The sequence below is a fragment of the Mobula birostris genome, chromosome 23 (assembly GCF_030028105.1).
Source record: "Mobula birostris isolate sMobBir1 chromosome 23, sMobBir1.hap1, whole genome shotgun sequence".
In the NCBI taxonomy this organism is placed as follows: Eukaryota; Metazoa; Chordata; class Chondrichthyes; order Myliobatiformes; family Myliobatidae; genus Mobula; species Mobula birostris.
The window spans coordinates 4,681,772-4,706,467 of NC_092392.1; the positions used below are offsets into that span (position 1 = coordinate 4,681,772).

A 24,696-nucleotide genomic window follows, 5' to 3' on the forward strand; every position below is an offset into this window, starting at 1 on the left:
CTCCCAATCCTCTGTCTTCCCACTAATTTTTGCTTCCTTGTATGCCCTCTCCTTTGCTTTAACTTTGGCTTTGACTTCTCTCATCAGCCACGGTTGCATCCTTTTTCCATTCGAAAATTTCTTCTTTGGAATATACCTGTCTTGCACCTTCCTCACTTCTCGCATAAACTCCAGCCACTACTGCTCTGCCATCCTTCCCACCAGTGTCCCTTTCCAGTCAACTTTGGCCAGTTCCTCTCTCATGCCACTATAATTTCCTTTACTCCACTGAAATACTGACACATCGGATTTCGGCTTCTCTTTTTCAAATTTCACAGTGAATTCAATCATGTTATGATCACTGCCTCCTAAGGGTTCCTTCACCTCAATCTCTCTAATCACCTCCAGTTCATTACACAATATCCAATCCAGTACAGCCGATCCCCTAGTGGGCTCAACAACCAACTGTTCTAAAAAGCCATCTCACAGCCATTCTACAAATTCTCTCTCTTGAGATCCGGTGCCCACCTGATTTTCCCAATCCACTTGCATGTTAAAATCCCCCACAATTATCCTAACACGGCCCTTCTGACAAGCCTTTTCTATTTCCTGTTGTAATTTGTAGTTCACATCACTGCAGCTGTTTGGAGGCCTGTATATAACTGCCATCAGGGTCCTTTTACCCCTGCGAATTCTTAGCTCAACCCATAAAGATTCTGCACCTTCCGATCCTATGTCACCTCTTTCTAATGACTTGATATCATTTCTTACCAATAAAGCCATGCCACCCCCTCTGCCTACCTGCCTATCCTTCCGATACACCGTGTATCCTTGGACGTTCAGCTCCCAGAGACATGCATCCTTTAGCCACGTCTCAGTGATGGCCACAATATCATACCTGCCAATCTGTAGCTGTACGACAAGATCATCCACCTTATTCCTGATGCTGCGTGCATTTAAGTATAACACCTTAAGACCAGTATTTGGTACTTTTCCCTTTGATTGCACTGCAACTTATCCCAATGGCTACAAATTTGCCCCATCACCTGCCTGTTTTTCCTGACATCTTTACTGCGCATCTCTAGTTGCCCTTGAAAAGGTGGCAATGAGTTTGACAGCAGAAATATAATTGGTTGTTTTTAAATTTGGAAGAGAAAATTCAAATCCTAAACAGAATTTTAAATTTATTTTTGTTTCAGAATAAAGACATTCAAATGTCTTTCGTTACCACAGGATCTCACAAAGCACTTTAGATATAAAGTAGCGCATAAGACCATACGACATAGGAGCAGAAGCAGGTCATTTGGCCCATCGAGTCTGCTCTGCCATTCAATCATGTCTGATCCAATGCTTCCAAACCCCCGCCTTGTTCCCCATACCCTTTGATGCCTGGCTAATCAAGAACTTATCTATCTTTGCCTTAAATGCACCCAGTGTCTTGGCCTCCACAGCCGCTCCTGGCAATAAATTCCACAGATTTACCAAGCTCTGACTAAAGTAATTTCTCTGCATCTCTGTTCTAAATGGACGTCCTTCAATCCTGAATTTGTGCCCTCTTGTCCTAGACTCCCGTACCATGGGAAATATCTTCCCCATATCTAATCTGTTCAGACCTTTCAACATTCAGAATGTTTCTATAAGATCACCCCTCATTCTCCTGAACTCCAGGGAATACAGCCCAGGAGTTGCTAGACGTTCCTCATACGGTAACCCTTTCATTCCTGGAATCATTCTCATGAATCTTCTCTGAACCTTCTCTGATGTCACAATATCCTTTCTAAAATAAGTAACCCACAACTGCACGCAATACTCTAAGTGTAGTCACGAGTGCCTTATAGAGCCTCAACATCACATCCCTTATATTCTATACCTCTAGAAACGAATGCCAACATTGCATTTGCCTTCTTCACAAATGACTCAACCTGGAGGTTAACCTTCAGGGTATCCTGCACAAGGACTCCCAAGTCCCTTTGCATCTCTGCATTTTGAATTCTCTCTCCATCTAAATAATAGTCTGCCCATTTATTTCTTCCACCAAAGTGCATGATCATACATTTTCCAACATGGTATTTCATTTGCACTTCTTTGCCCATTCCCCTAAACCATCTAAGTCTCTCTGCAGGCTCTCCGTTTCCTCAAGACTGCCCATTCCTCCAACTATCTTTGTATCATCGGCAAATTTAGCCACAAATCCATTAATCCCATGGTCCAAATTATTGACATACATTGTGAAAAGCAACAGTCCCAACACTGACCCCTGTGGAACTCCACTGGTAATCCCTTTATTCCCACTTTCTGCTTTCTGCCAATCAACCAATGCTGCACCCATGCTAGTAACTTCCCTGTACTTCCATGGCCTCTTATCTTGCGGCACCTTGTCAAAGGCTTTCTGAAAATCCAAGAACACCACATCTACTGTATCTCCTTTGTCCACCCTGCTTGTAATTTCCTCAAAAAATAAGCAGTAGGTTAGTCAGGCAGGGTTTTCCTTTCAGGAAACCATGCTGGCTTTGGCCTATCTTGTCATGTGCCTTCAGGTACTCCATAATCTCATCCCTAACTATCAATTCCAACACCTTTCCAACCACAGATGTCAGGCTAACAGGTCTACAGTTTCCTTTCTGCTGCATTACACCCTTCTTAAATAGTGGAGTAACTTTTGCAATTTTCCAGTCATCCGGTACAATGCCAGAATCTATCGATTCTTGAAAGATCATTGTTAATGCCTCCGCAATCTCTCCAGCTACTTCCTTCAGAACCCAAGGGTGCATTCCATCAGGTCCAGGAGACTTATCCACCCTCAGACCATTAAGCTTCCTGAGCACCTTCTCAGTCATAATTTTCACTGCACAAACTTCACTTCCCTGACACTCTTGAATGTTCGGTATACTGCAGACGTCTTCCACTGTGAAGATTGATGCAAAGTACACATTCAATTCCTCTGCCATCTCTGCAGCTCTCATTACAATATCTCCAGCATCATTTTCTATTGGTCCTATATCTACCCTCAACTCTCCTTTACCCTTTATATACTTAAAAAAGCTTTTAGTGTCTTCTTTGATATTAGTTGCCAGCTTCCTTTCATAATTCATCTTTTCTTTCCTAATGTCCTTCTTAGTTTCCTTCTGCAAGTTTTTAAAAGCTTCCCAATCCTCTACCTTCCCACTAGCTTTGGCTTCCTTGTATGCCCTCTCTTTTGCTTTTACTTTGGCTCTGACTTCACTTGTCAGCCACGGTAGTGTCCTTCTTCCCTTTGAAAATTTCTTATGTGGAATATATCCGACTTGCACTTTCCTCATTTTTTGCAGAAACTCCAGCCATTGTTGCTCTGCTGTCCTTCCTGCTAGTGTCCCTTTCCAGTCAACTTTGGCCAGTTCCCTTCTCATGCCATGGTGATTTCCTTTATTGTATTCTTTTCAAATCTTATTATTATCCAAAATTAACAAAAGTACATCGAAGTAGGCAACGCTTACAATGTCTCAAGAAAAAAAAACATTGTTTAAAGATTGAAAAAATTTTGGTGACAAAAAAAAAACCCCATTAGATGTTCAACCCTGGAGCCATGCGTCATACAAAAAGCTTCTAAAGATAAACATCAAACCGCCAGCAAGAAAAAAAATGCCAAAAATTTACAATTACATCGTGGAGGAAACCTATCAATTAACTCAAATAATAGTAACGAGTAAATGAACCCCATCTTTTCTCAAAATCAAACATAGGCTCCAAGGTTCAACTTCTCATTTTCCCCAAACTAAGACATAGCATCACTTGAGAGACCATTGTGATAAAATGGGAGCCGATGTATCCTTCCACTTCAACAAAATGGCCCTCCTAGCTATCAATGTAACAAATGCAATAACATGTTGGTCAGACAAAGAGATACTGCAGATATTTTGATGAATTATTCCAAAAAGCACAGTTAATTTGTTAGGTTGTAAATTAATTTTAAGTGCTTTAGAAATTGTAGAAAAAACTGACTTCCAGAACTGTTCCAGTATCGAACAGGACCAAAACATGTGTGTCAGTATAGCTGTCTTAGTTTTACATCTATTGCAATAACTATCAACATTAGGAAACATTTTAGACAATCTCTCCTTTGTCAAATAGTAACGATGTACAATTTTAAATTGAATCAGTGAATGACTAGCACAGATCGAAGAAGAGTTAACCAACTTCAGAATCCTCGTCAAGTCTTCCGTCATAAAAGTCAAATTAGGTTCCTTTTCCCAATCTTGTTTAATCTTAAATAAAGGACACTTATCTCATTGTAATAGTAAATCATAAATTCTTCCAATGGAACCCTTCGTCAAAGGGTTCATACTCGTAATAGTATCTAACAGGTCAGCATCCAATATGTAAGGAAAATTACTTAAATATTTTTGTAAGAAATGTCTAACTTGAAGGTATTGTAAAAAGTGTGAGTATGAAAGAGAATATTTATCAACCAATTGTTCAAAAGACATCAGTCTATCTTCTTTAAATAAATCCAGAAAAGAATTAATACCTTTATTTTTCCAAAGTAAAAAAACTGGATCACTCAAAGAAGGCTTAAAAAAGTAATTTCGATAGATTAAACTACAAAGTTTAAATTTTTTAAGATTAAAAAATTATGTAACTGGAGCCAAGTTTGTAAAGAATACTGGAGTGGCACCAGAACACCAACCACCAGAAATTTAAAGACACCTACCCCGCAAAGGGCGCAATTCGTGCCAAGAAAGCTGATGAGCTGAAATCAGGGTTGAAGGTCCAGCAATCGTTTTTCACAAAACGTGCTGCTCAAAATAAGGCTGCTATTGAAGCATCATTTCGTGTAAGTCACCTTTTGGCTAAACAGAAGAAGCCTTTTACAGATGGCGATTTATTCAAGGAAGCAATGGCCATTACCACAGAGACTGTTTTTATTGACTTTAAAAACAAAAACATCACAACCGCAATATATAATATACCGCTTGGCCCTGCAACAGTGACAAGGAGGGTAAAGTCACTGTCAGAGAACATGGATCGACAAGTGTTAAAGGACTTGTCACTCTGTGAATATTTTTCACTACAGTTCGATGAATCCCTGGATGTAATGCAAACAGCTCAGCTTGTTGTATTTGTCAGAATGGCTTTCCAGGATTTTACAACAAAGGTGGACTTCCTCGCTCTTTTGCAATTAAAGGAGAGAACGAGAGGTGAGGATATTTACAATGAGTTTTAAAAATATATCCATGAAAATGACATCCCCATTCATAAACTGGTGGCAATAACTACTGATGGGGCCCCAGCAATGTGCGGTGTGCGCGTTGGTTTTATAGCACTAAAAGTCAGTGCCCACTTCGGGTCAACTTATCTATGTGAAATCGCATTTTCACAGATGAAAATTATTAAATCTATGTACAGGAGCTGTCTTACTGACAGACACCTCACAGACTGTCTCAGACTGGCTGTCTGTAGTTCTGAGCCAAATTTCAGGGAACTAGCAGAAAGTATTCAGCCCCAGTCATCACACTGAGTGCAACAGTCAATTTTTATTCATTTATTTTTCCTGTTGAAATAAAATTAAATAATGAAACTTAGAATTAAAGGTGTGAAGTATTGTAATATTCTTAAAGAAATACAGCTATGGCCTGTTTTATATGCTAGTTACAGTGTTTTCTTGTTTGAATTATTTGAAAGTTTGACAAGAGTATTTTGTGTATATTCAAATAAAAGGCCTCAAATTGGAAGTACAATCTGAGCTATATTTTCTCTAACGATTTAGTAGGTAGATCTTGCCTTTCACTAAGGTCGAGGTAGGGGATCTTGGGCTTAGAAAGGTTGGTGACCACTAGGTTAAAGGAACAAGTCCCTTTATCTTCTTTTTCTCAGTCGAATGTCAGAATAACCATTTAAAGTCATACTTGAACCATAGATCTTCTTTCCAAAAAAAACCAATGATATGCAATAATGAACAATTCCCCTTATCTTCTTTTAATAGTCTCTCAATGAAATGTCCAAGTAATCATCATAAATCTTCTTTCTGAAATGCCAATAATATACAGGTAACCAAGCAGCCTTTCAAGACAGTTCATTCAGCAGCTGCAGCAGATATAGTTTGAATGAACGCCAGTGAAAGTTTAGGATCAAAAAAATATATGAGGAGGAGAATTAGGAAGAAAAACTTTAATTCTCGTTGGGTAAAGCAGTTTCTTAACATATGCCTGTTTCATTACCAAAGCAAATTTTGATCTTTTTTCCATTACCTCCTTCAGATAATCCTCATAAAAACGGAGCTCAGATTCCTTAAATCTAAAAACTTTCTGGTTTTCTTGCTTGTCGCATTATCTGATCTTTAATTTTAACGTGATGAAAACAAACCAAAACAGACCTTGGTTTATTTAGATCTTTAGATTTCGAAGTAAAAACTCCGTGCGTTCTTTCTATAGTAGGCAGCTGTGATAATATGGTAGGAAACAAGGTAAGAAAAAGCTTATCAAAGTAAGCAGTTAAATCTCCATCTTCGGCTCCTTCTTGCAGCCCAACAACTCATATATTCCTTCGGCAAGACCTAGTTTCCAGGTCTATAACCTTATTTTGATATCTTTCCAAACGAGTTGTAGTTTCAAACAATTTTTGCTTAGTTATCGTCAATTCCTCTGCGTGTGTAATAACTTGAGTTTCCAGATCTTTAAGTTTTCCCAGAAATGACTTCATTTCATTACTATTCTTTTCCAGTTGGTCTTTAATTGACCCATTCTGATCTTTAATTGAATTCAGTGTCCGAACGATATCTTCAGCCCACGATGGCATTTCATCAGATCTTTCCTTTTGCATCTTTCCTTTCCCATTACCTTTATCACTAGGTTCAGACAAGTTCGTCCCCCTCCTCATAGACAAGGACATATTGTTCCCCCTCAAGAATCAGCAAATAAAAATCTTAAATTCGGTTTAAACTTGGGGAAAGGAACAAAACTGGGAGCAGCACAAAAACTGCTGCTACTCCACTTACAGACAGGCGCAGTCTCCGTAATTTCCTTTATTCCACTGAAATACCGACACATTGGAATTTTGTTTCTCCTTCTCAGATTTCAAAGTGAACTCAATCATATTGTGATCACTGTTCCCTAAGAGTTCCTTAACCATAAGCTCTCTTTATCACCTCCGGATCATTGCACAACACCCAATCCAGCACAGCCAATCCCCTAGTGGGCTCAACAACAAGCTGTTCTAAAAAGCCATTCCTTAGACATTCTACAAATTATCTTTCTTGAGGTCCAGTACTGGTCTGGTTTCCCCAATCCACTTTCATGTTAAAATCCCCAATGATTATCGTAACACTGCCCTTCTGACACGCCTTTTCTATCTCCTGCTGTAATCTACATCCTGGCTGCTGTTTGGAGGCCTGTATACAACTGCCATTAGGGTCCTTTTACCCTTGCTATTGCTTAACTCAACCCATAGAGACTTCCGATCCTACGTCATCCCTTTCTACTGATTTAATATTATTTCTACTACACAGGGCCACATCAATCCCTCTGCCTACTAACCTATCTTTCCAATACACCGTATATCCTTGGACGTTCAGCTCCCAATGGCAGCCATTCTTTAGCGAAGTTTCAGAGATGGCCACAACGTCATACTCGCCAATCTGTAGCTGAATTTCAAGATTATCCATTTTATTTTTTATATTGCCTGCATTCAAACATAACACTTTCAGTCCAGCATTTGTTGCTTTCTGTTTTAACTGCACCACACCTCTATTGCCCTGTAACTCATCCCACTGGCTGTGATTTTGCCTCATCTCCTGCCTGTCCTTTCTATCATCTCTGTTTTACATTATCTTTGATTTATTTCTGTTTTCCCCTTCCTCAGCCCTATCACTCCAGTTCCCATCCTCCTGCCAAATTAGTTTAAATCCTCCCTAATCGCACTATTACACTTGCCTGCTAGGATATTGGACCCCTTTGGGTTCAGGTGTAATCTGTCCTTTTTGTACAGGTTGTACCTCCCCCAGAAGAGGCCCCAATGATCCATGAACCAGAAGCCCTGCCCCCTACACCAGTCTCTCAGCCAAATATTAATATGCCTGCCATGCTATTCTTACGCTTGTTAGTGCGTGGCACTGGCAGCAATCCTGAGATTACTACCCTGGAGGTCCTGCTTTTCAGCTTCCTACCCAACTCCCCGAATTCCCTCTTTAGGACCTCCTCCCTTTTTCTACCCATGTCATTGGTACTAATGTGTACCAAGACTTCTGGCTGTTCACCCTCTCCCTTCAGAATACTCTGCACCTTATCTGAAACATCCTGAACCCTGGCACCTGGGAAGCAGTACACTATCAGGCTGACAGAACCTCCCGTCTTTTCTCCCACTATGGAATCCCCTATGACTAACGCATTCCTCATCTTCTTCTCTCCCTCCTGCACCACGGAACCAGGCTCAGTGCCAAAGACACGACCACCGTGGTCGTCCTCTGTCAGGTCACCAGCCCCCTTCACCAGCATCCAAAACAAGATAACGATTACTGAGAGGGATGGCCACAGGGGTGCTCGCTACTATCTGAGCTCTTCCCATCCCTTCCCTGACAGTCACCCACTTATCTAACTCCTGCACCCTCAGCGTGCCTAACTCCTGTAGCTCCTATCTATCTCCTGCTCACTTTCCCAAAGCTGTAGGTCATCAAGCCGCAGCTCCAGATCCCTAACACAGTCTCTCAGAGGCGGCATCTCAGTGCATTTGGTGCACATGTGGCCATCTGGGAGACTGGAAGAATCCCAGGATTCCCACATCTGACACCCAGAGCAAAGTACTGACCCTACAGACACGCTCTGTATTCCTCCGGAAAAAAAAACAAAGTGCACAACTCTCATTGGCAGAATCTCAAATGGTGACGAGGCGCACAGAAGTGAGATAGATTTGGCTGGTTGAGGGGTGTAACAACAACAACTTCGTACTCAATATCAGTGAGACCAACGAATTGACTGGTCTCAGGAAGAGGAAGTTGGGAGAAAACACACAGTCCTGGAGAGATCAGAAGTGGAAAGGGTGAGCAGCCTCAAGTTCCTGGGTATCAACATCCCTGAAGGTATATCCTGAGCCCAACACATTGATGCAATTACAAACAAAACACACCAGCGAATATACTTCATGAGGAGTTTGAGGAGATTCTGTATGTCAGCGAATCACAATATCTGACATCTTCAAAAGATGATGCTTCCAGTAGGCAGCAACCATCATAAAGGAACCTTACCATCCAGGACATGCTTTCTCATTACCACCATCAGGGAGGAGGTACAGGAGCCTGAAGGGACACACATACCAAGTTTTAGGAACAGCTTCTTCCGTGCCACCATCAGATTTCTGAACGGTCCGTGAACAGTACCTCACCATTTTATTCACTTATTTTTTAAAACATTTCTTATTGTAACTTATCATAATGTTTTTATCTACTGCAGCCACAAAACAACAAGTTTCACGACATATGTCGATGATCACAAACCTGATTCTGATCACAGAGTAACAGAAAATACACAAAATGGGATGTCACAGGATGTGTTTCATGTAATCCAGAAGCAATGTTGATCATTGTACTGGGAATAGTTCATGTGCTGTTCTTCAAAATAATGCCGCTGGTACTTCTATCCATCTGAGTAATAAGCAGGGCTCTATTTTCATCTCTGTCAAGCAATGGCACTTCTCACAATGCACCACTCTATGTACAACACTGGAGTTTCATCCTTATTTTTTTTCTGATGAGGTGGGAATACTACCTTAAGAATTTTTTTTTCCTCTGCACTCCTGGTGTTCGTCTTTTTTTAAAAATGGTTTTTTTTTTGGATTTATTGTTTCGTGGCTGCCTGTAAGGAGATGAATCTCAAGATTATATAATGTATACATACTCTGATAATAAATGTACTTTGAACTTAGAAATAAGGAGTGAAAATCACACATATAAATTACAAAAATTATAGAATTTCTTGACAGATAAAAGTTAGACTATGTAATCATTCTTACAAGCCATAAAGCAGGAAGTAAGCTAAAATTGTTTGGTTAATAATTCGGATTTCCAGGTTTTCTGGTCCAAAGTGGAGAAATAACTTTTTACTATGATAGAAGTGCACTATAATGCAACACAGAGCGTCACAGGAAGTCACTCCTGCCTGTGGCCATCAAACTTTACAACTCCTCCCTTGGAGGGTCAGACACCTTGAGCCAATAGGCTGGTCCTGGACTTATTTCCTGGCATAATTTACATATTACTATTTAATTATTTATGGTTTATTACTATTTAGTTATTTATGGTGCAACTGTAACGACAACCAATTTCCCCCGGGATCAATAACGTATGACTATGACTATTACAGGCCAATTCAAGAATCATAAAGGAACATACAGAAGGTCAAAGCAACAAGATGTTGCACAGATTCAAGCTATTCATTGTTGTCACTGATAGATGTTAGACCATTGCCATGAACTGTTCAATCAGAGTTAGTGGTATCACTGTGGAGACCAACAGACTCCAGGCCAAATCTTACAATGAAGTAAAAGTCAATATTTCCAGCTAACTGGACCAGTCCTGATGAAGGGTCTTAGCTCGAAATGTCGACTGTTTACTCTTTTCCCTAGATGCTGCCTGGCCTGCTGAGTTCCTCCAGCATTTTGTGTGTGTTGTGTCGGATTTCCACCATCTGCAAATTTTCTCGTGATTGAGAGTCCAGTCCTGAAGAAGGGTCTTGGCCCGAAACGTCGACAATTTACTCTTTTCCACTGAGATTGCCTGGCCTAATGATTTCCTCCAGTTGTTTCGGATTTCCACAATCTGTAGATTTTCTCATGTTTGTGAGGAAGTAAAATATGGTTCATGTTACAAGTGACTTGCCACTCACAGACTGGCTCTTCTCCTGTATCACAAATGACTAACTTTGTTTCAAGTCCTTTCATTTGTCAAAATGTTGGATGGCATACTCTCAGTCTTGGGAGAGAATCAGGGCTACAGATTCTGGGGTCTGTTTTCTCCCAACAAGAAACAATCCACCCTGGTGCATTTCAAATCATAGTCAGAGACTTCAAACAGGCTTGCTTGAAGAACTACTACTACTACGTCGACTCAGGCCTAGGGGGCCGGCATCTGGACCCTCCACTTCTCCCTCTCCCTCATCAGTGTGTTCAGTTCATCTACATTAGCCGTGCCGCTGTCTTCTAGGAGCGTGTTGACCATAGTCTTGGGAGGGCACCCAGGGTTCATCCTCCCGTGCTTGGGCTCCCATATGACGACTAGGCTGGCAAGTAGCTCGGGGTGGCGTAGACTGTGCCCCGCTAGTTGCAGTCTTCTCGCCTCAATTTTAGTGGTGAGCATCAGTAGGTCGTCATAGAGCTCAACGTTCCTCATGTGCTGTTGCCAACACATGTCAAGAGCCACCTAGAGCATTCGTGTATAGCAACCACCTAGAGACTTTCGCGTAGTCTTGGTGAGTGTCCACGTCTCGCATCCGTATGTGAGAATGGGCTCTATGACTGCTATGAAAATCCTCTTTTCAAGCCCTCTGGTCAGGTTCAACTTCCAGATTTCCTTCATGTCGTTCATAGCCCTCCACGCCAGCGCCTTCCGTATCTTTATGTCCTTCTCCGAACTCATCATTCTTGACCCGAGGTACTTGTAGTCAAAGACATTCTTAATGGTATCATTCTTTTATAGTCTTGAGTATCTTTGTCGCAGTTAAACGCCATGTATTCTGTCTTTTTAGCGTTTAGGTGAAGTCCAACTTCATTCCACTTAATTTCCACTTTTGTAATTATAGCTGCTGTGCTTCCTCCATCTGGTCAGAGAGCAGGACTATGTCATCTACAAAATCTAGATCTGTGAGCGTAACTGGTCTGACACTTTTGGTTTGTCCTGGTTTTATGGTAAAACCAAGCTTGTCATGATCTTTGGTAGCTTGATGCAGAGCGTAATCAAGGACGATTATAAAGATGTAGGGTGCCAGAGTGTCTCCTTGCAGCACACCAGCTAGGAGCTCGAATGCTGCTGTTTCTCCGTCTGAAGAAATCCCTGTCCAATTACCATCAGCATATAACCTGTAGCACCAGAGGTCCCAACCTATTGGGACCACTGTTATACTAAGGAATACCTACTGTTCCATGGCCAGACCAACATTTCAATAAATCACCCACATCAAAGTTGCTGGTGGAACACAGCAGGCCAGGCAGCATCTCTAGGAAGAGGTACAGTCGACGTTTCGGGCCCATAAATCAGATCACTTGGCTGACCTTCTCCTACCTGAATACAGGCAGAGGCTAAAGAGCAAAGTTCCAGAGATTACGACAACATAGAGGTGACCACCGGAAGCAGAGGTATGGCTATGGGATTGCTTTGTCAGTGGACTGGGCCGTGTCCAAGGACTCTTCTGTGGATTTAAATGAATACACCACAGTGGTAACAGACTTTATTAAAACAGCCTTAGACGAGTGTGTCCCCACAAAATTATTCAGAGTCTTCCCCAATCAGAAGCCCTGGATGAACCATGAGATCTGAAGTCTGCTGAGAGCCAGATCAGAGGCATTCAAGTCTGGCAACCAAGAAAGTTACAAGAAGTCCAGGTACGATCTCTGGAAAGCTATCTCACGGGTGAAGTGGCAACTCCAGAACAAACTTGCATCAATAAAAGATGTTCAACAGTTGTGGCAGGGCTTGAATACTACAACCCCTTTTAAAATTAAATTGTGACATAGGAAACAGTAGGGCGTCCGAATGAGCTCAAAGCCTTCTATGCTGGCTTTGAGTGTCACAGCATGCTGGAACCACCACAAACTCCAACATCCCCCAGTGATCCTATGATTTAAGTATCTGAAGCTGATGTGCAAGCAGGCTCCAGGAGGATGAACCCACAAAAAGCACCCAGCCCAGATGGAGTAACTGACCAAGTACTAAAGGCCTGCTGAAGAACTGGCTGGTGTGCTCACCGAGACCCTGAACCCCTCGCTTTGGCAGTGTGTGGTATCCACTGGCTTCAATTATACCTGAGCCCAAGAAGAGTGTGGTGACCTGCCTCAATGACTATCGCCGGATAGCACTTACATCTACAGTGACTAAGTGCTTTGCGTAGTTGAAGATGAAACATGTCAACTCCTGTCTAGCGACTTAGATCCGCTCCAACTTGGCTACCAGAGCAACAGGTCCACAACAGATGCCATCTCACTGACTCTTCACTCAACCCTGGAACATCTGAACAGCAAAAACGCATACATCAGCTCTTTAATGACTACAGCTCAACATTCAATACCAACAACCTTGCAAAACTAATCAATAAGCACCAAGATCTGGGCCTCAATACCTCCTTGTGCAGTTGGATCCTGGATTTCCTCATTTGCAGACCCCAGTCAGTCTAGATTCAAACATCTCCTCCATGATCCCCATCAGCACAGGTGCACCACAAGGCTGTGTGCTTAGCGCCCTGCTCTACTCGCTTCATACTTATGACTGTGTGGCTAAGCACAGCTCCAATACCATATTCAAGTTTGCTGATGACACCACTGTCAAAGGTTGTGATGAATTAGCATACAGGAGGGAGACTGGAAACCTGGCTGAGCAGTGTTGTAACAACAACCTCTTACTCAATGTCAGCTGGTTATAGACTTCAGGAGAAGGCAACCAGTCCTCATCAGAGAATCAGAGGTGGAAAGGATCAGCAACTTTAAGTTCCCAGGTAATATTATTTCAGAGGACCTGTCCTGGGCCCAGCACGCAGGTGCTATTATGAAGAAAGCACGGCAACACCTCTACCTCCTTGGAATTTACAGAGATTCGGCACGACATCTAAAACTCTGACAAACTTCTATAGATGTGTATTGAAGAGTATATTGACTGATGTGGAAACACCAATGCCCCTGAACGAAAAATCCTACAAAAAAATAGTGGATAGGGCCCAGTCCATTCAGGGTAAAGCTTACCCAACTATTGAGCTCATCTATATGAAATGCTGTTGCAGGAAAGCAGCATCCATCATCAGGGAATCTCCCCCCCGCCCCCCAAAGGACCCAGGGCATGCTCGCTTCTTGCTGCTGCCATCTGGAACATGAGCCTCATGAGTTTCAAGAACAGTTACTACCCCTCAATCATCAGGCTCTTGAACCAAAGGAGATAACTTCACTTGCCCCATCATTGAAATGTTCCCACTACCAATGGGCTCCCTTTCAAGGGCTCATCATCTTACGTTCAAGATATTTATTGCTTGCTTATTTATTTATTATTATTTCTTCTCTTTGCATTCGCACAGTTCGTTGTCTTCTGCACTCTGATTGAATGCCCTAGTGAGTGGTCTTTCACTGATTCTGTTATGGCTATTATTTTATAGATTTATTGAGAATACTCACAGGATTGTATATGGTGGCATAATTGTACTTTGATAATTAATTTGCTCCTTAACCAACTGTCAAAGGGAACAAGGATCACCTGGCCTTGAATGAAAACAGTCGAATTCGCGTTCAGCCAGACACTCCATTAGCTCGGAGCTAATCTACCACAGATATAAGGGCACCATTCATTCCTTTACCCTACCTGACCAACAGCTCCAGGAACACAACGTTGCTACTGCACCCCAGAAAGACCAGGCCAATGGCGAAGCCCGGGTGCATGGTGCCCCTTGTACCGTCTTGTGAGGGCTGATGAGTGATCAGTCGCCACTGACTCCAACCCACGACCCGTTTGTTGCTCCCGTTCTTCCCTTCGGCCGCACAGAAGCGACACGTCCACCGATCAACAATCCTTCCCGTCTTCCCTCGCCGACCCTAGCCCGTCCTACTGCGCATGCCACACCTGCAATGCGCGCCGGGAGATGTAGTTCAGTATTGAATAGTTACCTTCAGCCCTGTTCTCCTCGTGCGTACCGGGACTTGTAGTTCAATTTTCCCACTCCTCGGTCAAATGCCCGGTTTATTGTTTCGCATAAAACTACAATTCCCAGAATGCTATATGAGCGCCTTGGGAACAGTTGTGACAACAGTAAGAAAATTAACTAAGAAACCCAAAGGTAAAAGCACTTTTTTGGCAGGGGGTGTCTTTAATTGTAAAATATATTTTCCCTGAACGGTAAAGCTCCACGTTCCTTTTAAGTTTCGTCTCAAATCGAGAGAGAGTTGAATTGCAAGGGATTTGCTCAAGTCTCACTCAGAACTGTTAAGCGTAAAGTCCAGTTTAACATATACACACACACACACATCAGTGTTCTGGAATATATTTTGTGATTTATTTATTAGTTTATATGTGGTAATATTTATGTGTTGTGTGTGAATTATATTGTACTGTGTTATGCACCTTGGTCCCGAGGAACGTTGTTTAGTTTTGGCGGTATAGATTATAAGGTTGAATGACAATAAATTTGAACTTGAGAAGATTCCATGTCACTCAGAGCTACAGACTTATTTCTTGCAGATGACAATATTTGCTTCTCCGGAGAGTGGTGGGTGCTTGGAATGTGCTACCAGGGGTAGTGATAGAGGTAAATATATTAGGGACATTAGACAGATAGAGGAAAGAAAGATGAAGGGCTTAGTGGGAGGGAAGGGTTAGCGTGATCGTGGGTCGAAGCGCCTGTACTGTGCTGTACTGTTCCATGTTCCATTAACACGTCTCAAAAATTCGTGCAAGTATCTACAATCACAAAGCTTATTTCAATACACATTGGAGTTGACCAGAAGCATCATGAAAAGTCAAAGCAGTGACTTGCAACTTTCAAATACCAATCAAGACATACACTCAGTGGTCACTTTATCAGGTACCTCTGTACATAATGAACTAGCCACTGAGTGTACGTTCATGGTTTTCTGCTGCTGTAGCCCATCCACTTCAAAGTTCAATGTGTTGTGCCCTTCTGCACATCACTGTTGTAATATATGGTTACTTGTGTTACTGTCACCTTCCTGGCAGATTAAACCAGTCTGGCCATTCTCTGTCCACCTTGCCCATTAACAAGGTGTTTTCACCTACAGAACTTGTGGATAGTCTGGAAGGTTGTCAAGGATTACAAAAGGACTGATAGGATACAGAACTGGGCTAAAAAGTGGCAGATGGAGTTCAACCCTAAAAAAAAAGTGTCAAGTGATTTGCTTTGGAGAGCTGAATTTGAAGGCAGAATACATGGTTAATGGCAGGATTCTTAGTGGTGTGGAAGAAAGAGGGATCTTAGAGGTCTATGTCCATAGATCCCTCACAGATTGTTAGGTATATTGGCCTTCATTATTCAGGGGATCGAATTCAAGAGCCATGGGGTAGTGTTGCAGCCTGGTTAGACCCACTTGGAATATTGTGGCCTGTTCTAGTTGTCTCAATATAGGAAGGATGTAGAAGTTTTAGAGAGGATGCCAAGGAAATTTACCAGATACTGACTGCATTGGAGAGTAAGTCTTACAAGTATAGGTAGATGAGCTAGAGGTTTTCTTTTTGGAGCAAAGGATGAAAAGTGACTCGATAAGCGTGTATAAGATGAAAAGAGGCATAAATCAAGGGGACAGCTAGAGGTATGGGGGGGTATCATTTTCAGATGATTGGAGGAAAGTATAGCGGGTTATGTCAGATGTAAGTTCTTTACACAGAGAGTCGTAGATGCATAGAACATGCTGCCAGGAGTGGTGGTAAATGCAGATACATTAGGGACATTTAAGAAATGTAGATGGGCACCTGGATGATAGAAAAATGGAGGACTTTGTGAGAGGGAAAGATCTGATTGATCTCAGAGTAGATTGAAAGGTTGGCACTACATCATGGGCCAAAGGGCCTGTGCTGTTATGTTCTATGTTCTATGTAATATTCATTTGGATGTCAATAAGCTGAAATGTTCTGTTGCTGGCCCGTCAATTACATGGTTATATCATGGACATTTAAGTCCAATAAATTATGGGAAATTAGAATATATAACACACAAATTGAATATGATACTGTAGTCTCAGGAAGCAAACCAGGGGACATGTAACAGTCTAAAGACATACCAATTAGTCGGTTAATTGGTTATTGTAAATTGTCCTATGATTAGGCTAGGGTTAAATCAGTGGGTTGCTGGGTGATGTGGCTCGAAGGGCCGGAAGGGTCTATTCTGCACCGATTCTCTAAATAAATAAATTCAATGTCCTTTCCACAAATAAGAAGTGATGCGTATTGCTACTCCTGATGCAGTTGTCTGGGACAGCAATCTAAATGTAAAATTATTATTACTTACTTACTGACATTATGCTGTGGGTGCTTAAGACAGAAATGAGGGTCCTCTATCTCTGTTGGGCTTCATTCATCATGCCAGTAGCTTCCTCTCAGTTTTCACTACAGTCAGTCATGCAAGTCCTGGGTGGAGAGTCAGGAATACCATCGCACTCAGATGTAGAAGGATTCTTCATTGCTGTTTCCATAACAATTTTGTTTGACCAGCCAGGATTGTTAGCCCTGAGCTGAACCCCCACCCTGCCTCCCCAAACCTGGAGGACCAGTAGACCATTCTTACTCTGGCCTCTACCCTTTGACCTGTCTGGCCTGGGTGACAGCCAAAGCATAAAGCCCTGATTCCAGCCAACATAGCTCTCCAGATCATTGAGCCACGCAAGCCTCCAAACCCTACAACAGGGCTGTGATCTCTTGGGGGGAAAATTATAATTACTGTTCTGAATTTGTATCAGTGATAAGGAAGATTTCAATCGTCAAATCCTCTGGAGATTACTACATTGCTGTTTGTAGAAATGGTTTTATACATATATATAAACTACTTCCCTGTCTATGAACAACACACATCACAGTTGCTGGTGAACGCAGCAGGCCAGGCAGCATCTGTAGGAAGAGGTACAGTTGACGTTTCGGGCCAAGACCCTTCGTCAGGACTAACTGAAGGAAGAGTTAGTAAGAGATTTGAAAGTGGGAGGGGGATGGGGAGATCCAAAACGATAGGAGAAGACAGGAGGGGGAGGGATGGAGCCAAGAGATTGGCAAAAGGGATATGAGAGGATCATGGGACAGGAGGTCCAGGGAGAAGGAAAAGGGGGAGGGGGGAAAAAAACCAAGAGGATGGGCAAGGAGCATAGTGAGAGGGACAGAGGGAGATAAAGGAGAGAGAGAGAAAAAGAATGTGTGTATATAAATAAATAACGGATGGCATATGAGGGGGAGGTGGGGCATTAGCGGAAGTTTGAGAAATCAATGTTCATGCCATCAGGTTGGAGGCTACCCAGACGGAATATGAGGTGTTGTTCCTCCAACCTGAGTGTGGCTTCATCTTTACAGTAGAGGAGGCCGTGAAGACCATTGCACTGAATTGACAGTAATTCCTTTCATCTGGAGTGTCCAAACAGAAGAACCACATTTTTGTCTTGACATGAAAATGTCTCATCTGAAACAGCTAATATTTAATTTTGAGTTTGAAAATAAAGCGAAAAGGTACTGTATGAATCATTAGAATTCTATATAAAAAGATAGATTTGTGTAGGAATATTCTCAAATAATTGGATAAATATCACAAACACGAGGAAATCTGCAGATGCTGGAAATTCAAGCAACACACACAAAATGTACGTGGAACGCAGCAGGCCAGACAGCATACATAGGAAGAAGCACAGTCGACGTTTCAGGCCGAGACCCTTCGTCAGGACCCTGTGTGCGTTGGATAAATATCACACTGGCTTTATCTAATAACTAATATCACTGATAACGTTGCCTATTCCAGGTTCCAAAATTATTATAATCCTGCTTTAATCATCAAATTAACAAGCAATGGTTTCCAAATTGTAACTTTTTAATTCACTTTAGCCTCATGCCTACTCAAAGTTTCAAAGTAAATTTATTTTCGAAGTCATATATGTCACCATATACAACCCTGAGATTTATCTTGCGGGCATTCACAGTAAATTCAAAGAAACACAATAGAATCAATGAAATCAGACACAACAACTATGGGCAGACTTCCAACGTGCAAACTGTGCAAATATAAAATAAGAGGGAAAACAGTAATAATAAAAATAAATAAGCAATAAATATTGAGAACATGGGTTGTAGAGTCTTTAAAAGTGTGTACATAGGTTGTGGAATTAGTTTAGTGTTGGCGTGAGTGAAGTTATCCACTCTGGTTTAGTTGCCTGATGGTTGAGGAGTAATAACTGTTTCTGATCCTGGTGGTGTGAGACTTGAGACTCCTATACCACCTCCCTGATGGCAGCAGTGAAAGAAGCTCCAAATCTGTAGTATTCCTTGGCAGTCTGCTGAGGAAGTCAAAGGTCCAACATCTATGAGTCCGAGTCCAATGGAGGCCGAAGGTGGCCTGCCGTGGGTTTGGAGGACTGTGTATTTATGTGGGGGGGGGGGGTAGCTGGGAGGGAGAAATTGTTTTGCTGTTGTTGTTTTGTTATTTGTTGGGTTCTGTTTTTTGTTGTGTTCTGGGTTGTGGGCATGGTATGTTGGTGCTGGAATGTGCGGCAACACTTGAAGGCTGCCCCAGCACATCTTTGTTGACGCGAGTGACACATTTCACTCTGCTTTGATGTACATGTGATAAATAAGTCAGAATCTTGAATCTAGGTATGCATACACTGGGTATAAATACCATGAAATTGAGCTTTCTCCAACAGCAACTTCATATGTTACAAACTTAAGTTAACACAAACTGACTTTAGCATAAATTATACATAACTATGTACTGTATAATGACACAATAAACAGAATAAGCATTCATTGTAAGATTAATCCATGCCATTTTCATGTTTATGTGGTGATGATGACTTGGTGATTGAGTACTGGCTTAACTACCTCTGGTTGCATGAAGATGATTTAATTGCTCTGGGCAAGGGGTAGGAAGGTTTGGGCGATTCAGTCTCTCTGGATGTAAGTTGTTAATTGGCCTGTTTTTCAGCTGGCCTTTTCTTTGCAAAGTCCTTAAATTGAGAATTCAGAGTGACCAGATTTAAAATGTGCAACACCAATTACTTGTATGAAAATGAATCTCAAGTCTTTTCCTCTTCCACAACGCAGAATACTAAAATTCGACATCTCATTAAATGAGTTAGAAGAGCTGCAATGTGACAGCCTGTCTCCTTTTATGAATCTGCTTGAGTTGAATGTGTCACTCAATTCCCTGCACAGGTAAGTACTGGTTTAATCAGCATTCTTCAATAAATTATCAGAATAAATCATGCATCCTCATCTCTTTCCTTTCCATTGAGTTGCCCTCATTATTCCTATCTTGGCTATTCCCGTACTGTACTGAGGAAGTGGCAGAATAACAACTTGTATTTATGTTAGCATGCATTTGCTTCAATTCGTTGACTTTGCTCTGACTTGGTTACATACTCATTATCGTTATTTCCATACACCTTATCATCATCAACAGCAAAATCAACAAAGCTCCTGTCACAGCTGACAAAATCCCTTCAGGGAAGGAGCTTGAATTTAAGGTAATGCGCCTGGAAGTGTCTACAATTGCACTTTAAGTGACATGTTCTGTTCTGCACTTGTGCTGTGACCTACAAGTTGTGGATGCCATTGGTTACTTCAGTCATTAAATTTCTCCATCCAAGGTCCAGCTGCTTTTCTTTCAGTCCCTCTTTTACCTGAAAGCTCGGCCACTTTCTGGAGAAGAATGAATCACTTTATCACTTGCCTAGCTGATCAGCTGAGGGTTACTAATTCTGGTTGAATATATTCCTGGACATGTTAGTTCATAATCCCTTGAGATATAGGAGTAGAATTAGGGCATTTGGCCCATCAAGTCTGCTCCACCATTTCAACATGGCTGATCTAATTTTCCTCTCAGCCCCGATCTCCTGCCTTCTCCCTGTATCTATTCATGCCCTGACTAATCAAAAATCTATCAACCTCTGCCTTAAATATACATAATGACTAGGTCTCCACAGCTGCTTGTGGCAACAAATTCCACAGATTTAAAGAAATTCCTCCTCATCTCTGTTCTAAAAGGACGCCCCTCTATTCTGAGACTCTGTCCTTTGGTCTTAGAAACATCCTCTCCACATCCACTCTATCAAGGCCTTTCACCATTTGATAGGTTTCAATGAGATCACCCCTCATTCTTCTGAATTCTGGTGAATACAGGCTCAGAGCCCACAAATGCTTGTCATATGACAAGCCATTCATTCCTGGAATCATTTTTGTGAACGTCCTTTGAACCCTCTCATTTTCAGCACATAAGGGGCCCAGAACTGCTCACAATACTCCAGGTAAGGCCTCACCAGTCCTTTATAAAGTCTCAACATTACATCCTTGCTTTTATATTCTAGTCCTCTTGAAATGAATGCTAACATTTTATTTGCCTTCCTCGCCACAGCCTCAACCTGCAAACTAACCTTTAGTGAATCCTGCACAAGGACTCCCAAGTCCCTTTGCACCTCAGTTTTTTTTGTATTTTCTCTCCATTCAGAAAATGGGCAACCTTTTCATTTCTTCTACCAAAGTGCATGACCATACACTTCCCAACACTGTATTCTATCTGTTGCTTCTTTGCCTATTCTCCTAATCTAAGTCTGTCTGTAGCCTCTCTACTTGTCAGTTTGGCTTCCTGCCATAAATTGGTCTTTTCTCTCAACCCAACTCATCTATCCTTTTTCCATCCACTTTCCCATGTCCATTCGCAAAACAAATAGTCAGAATCAAGTTTATCATCACTGACATATCTCAATAAATTTGTTGTTTTAGTCATAGTCATACTTCATTGATCCCGAGGGAAACCGGTTTTCATTACAGTTGCACCATAAATAATTAAATAGAAATATGTAAATTATGCCAGGAAATAAGTCCAGGACCAGCCTATTGGCTCAGGGTGTCTGACCCTCCAAGGGAGGAGTTGTAAAGTTTGATGGCCACAGGCAGGAATGACTTCCTATGACGCTCTGTGTTGCATCTCGGTGGAATGAGTCTCTGGCTGAATGTACTCCTGTGCCCACCCAGTACATTATGTAGTGGATGGGAGGCATTGTCCAAGATGGCATGCAACTTGGACAGCATGCTGCAGTACAGTCAATACCTAAAATTTACTATAAATTATAATAAAAATATATAAAAAGTAAATAAATCATGCAAAAGACCAAGTGAGGCAGGGTTCACGGGTTCATGGACCGTTCAGAAGTCTGATGGTGGAGGAGAAGTCGAAAAGTTTCCCCATTTTTTTTTCTCTTTGGTTGCTCACAACAATGTACAAGGGATTAGCCCATAATGTCTGCGTGGAACAATCCCAGAATACTAGTGACTGTCATTAGATTAGATTAGTTTTATTCAACTACCTGTCCTTCCAGCGTGATCTCCAAAATGGGATTTGGGGACGAAATCCGGAATTGGATCAGACTGCTCTACACAGACATCCGTAGTGCAGTCCAGGTCAACGGGTGGGGAAACAGACAGCTTCCCCATCAGGTCTGGAGTCAGTCAGAGCCCCTGTCTCCCCTGTCTTGTTCATGTGCTGCATAGAACCTTTTGCTGAAGCCATCAGGAGGGATGAGGGTATAAGAGGGGTGACGCTGCCAGGCAGTGGAGGGACCCAAGTGAAAACCTCCCTGTACATGGACGGCGTCACCATCTTCTGCTTTGATCCGAGGTCAGTTCGCAGGCTGATCAGCATCTGCGAACAGTTTGAGTTAACGTCGGTGGCCAGGGTCAACTGCACAAAGAGCGAAGCCATGCTCTTCGACAACTGGCCCGACCGATCCAGTGTCCCCTTCACCATCTGGTCTGACTACGTGAAGGTGTTGGGGATCTGGTTCGGAGGGGCCGAGGCGTGCAACAAGAACTGGCAGGAGCGGACTGCTGGTGAAACAGAAACTGGGTCTGTGGGGAGGGCGCTCCCTGTTGATAACGGGCAAGAACCTGGTCATCAGGTGTGAGGTGCTCTCAGGGCTGCTGTACTTGGCGCAGGTGTGGCCCGCCCCCCACTCCTACAGCTCGGAAATCGCCCGAGCTGTCTTCAGATTCATCTGGAGATCCAAGATGGAGTGGGTCAGATGGACCATCATGCACAAGTCCCTGGACAGTGGAGGCAAGAACATCCCCAATGTCGCCCTCACCCTGATGGCCAACTTTGTGTGTGGCTGCATCAGGTTGTGTGTAGAGCCCAGGTATGTGGGCACCAAGTAGCACTATGTGCCCAGGTTCTACCTGTCGCCCTGGCTACGAAGGATGGGTCTGGCCCCTTTCCCGCGCAACACCCCTGTCAGGTGGTCATTGCCGGCATACCTGTCCTTCATAGAAAAATTCTTCCAGGAGAACGCCTTTGACCACAGGGCCATCAGGCAGTGGTCGGCACGTAACGTCCTGCAGGCACTGCAGGAGAAGAGTGTGAATGACACAGTGGGTGGTTCCCCGAGCAGACCGTCCAGTTCATCTGGCAAAACGCCTCATCGCCAGAGGGGCCCTCCCAGTCAGATCCCTCTTGTACGCCCGGAACATCATCTCCGCACCCCACTGCCAACGAGAGGACTGCAGTGAGGAGGAGTCTGTGACCCACCTCTTTGCACACTGTCAGTTCACAGAGAGGGTGTGGAGGAGGATGGATGGGCTAGTGTCACGTTTCATCCCCAGCAGCTGCGTAACAGAGGACTCTCTGATCTACGGGCTGTTCCCAGGGACGCACACGGAGACCAACATCCGGTGCTGCTGGCAGATCATCAACTCGGTGGAAGGCGCTCTCTGATCGGCCCGAAACTTGATGATCTTCCGGCATATGGAGATGTCCATGGCAGAATACTGCCGACCGGCACATTCCCGGCTGCAGGAGTACGTGCTGGGGGACTCACTGAAACTCGGTGCAGCCACCGCAAGGGCCCGGTGGGGAAGGACCACAGTATAGGTTTCTCCACCGGCGGGAGTGGGAGGGGTTGGGTGGCGGGGAGTGTACCCCTCAACAATGGTGTGGTAAAGTGAGCAACTGGAGTACCACGTGCGTGGCCAAAAGTATGGATATGTACAGATCATAATGGAAACGTATGTAAAGGATGGAAAGTTATTGAATGGTTTATTGTATATAATTTTATTTTTGAATAAAGTATATTTTGAAATTTTTTAAAAAACCTGTCCTTCCAGCAATTTCAAACCTGCAATTTACCCAGGTTCTCACATTGGGATAGTGGAATGTGTATCTCTGCATCTTCCAATCTATCCTCAAATAATATACACTCAATGAAAACTTTATTATACCTGCTTGTTAATACTAGTATCTAGTTAGCCAATCGTGGCAGTAACTCATTGCATAAAACCATGCAGACATGATCAAGAGGTTCGGTTATTGTTCAGGCTAAACATCAGAATGGGAAAGAAATGTGGTTTAAGTGACTTTGACTGGTGCCAGACTGGGTGGTTTGAGTATCTCTGAAACTGCTGATCTCCTGGGATTTACACACATGACAGTCTGTAAAGTTAATAGAGAATAGTGTAAAAACAAAAAAAAAAATCCAGTGATTGGCAATTCTGTGGACAAAAATGTCTTCTGAGTAAGAGAGGTCAGGGAATGACCAAACTGCTTCATGCTGACAGTAACTCGAATAACCATGCATACAACAGAGGTGTGCTGAAGAGCATCCCTGAGCACACAACACGTTGAGCGTTGAAGTGGATGGGTCACAGCAGCAGAAGACCACCCACACCAGGTTTCATTGCTGTACCAAATAGTGTGGCCTTTGAGTGTATATTCATATAATGCCTTGTAATCCTGTGGGTAGGAGAGCATTTATAGAACATTGTTGTAGTGTTAAGTAATTGGGGAGAGTGCAGAGAAACTCAGTAAACATAATTATATT

General features: G+C 42.7%; 1 protein-coding gene across 1 annotated transcript in view; it reads right to left on the reverse strand.

Moving 5' to 3' along the window:
* The window catches only part of slc35b4 (solute carrier family 35 member B4), a 50,256-nt gene extending 35,527 nt beyond the window's left edge, over positions 1-14,729 (reverse strand). Inside the window, exon 1 of the mRNA XM_072241141.1 lies at positions 14,495-14,729. Within this exon, the coding sequence (XP_072097242.1) occupies positions 14,495-14,571 (77 nt within the window). The 5' untranslated portion in view covers positions 14,572-14,729. The remainder of the gene's footprint in view (positions 1-14,494) is intronic.
* Between the last annotated feature and the right edge of the window lie 9,967 nt (positions 14,730-24,696).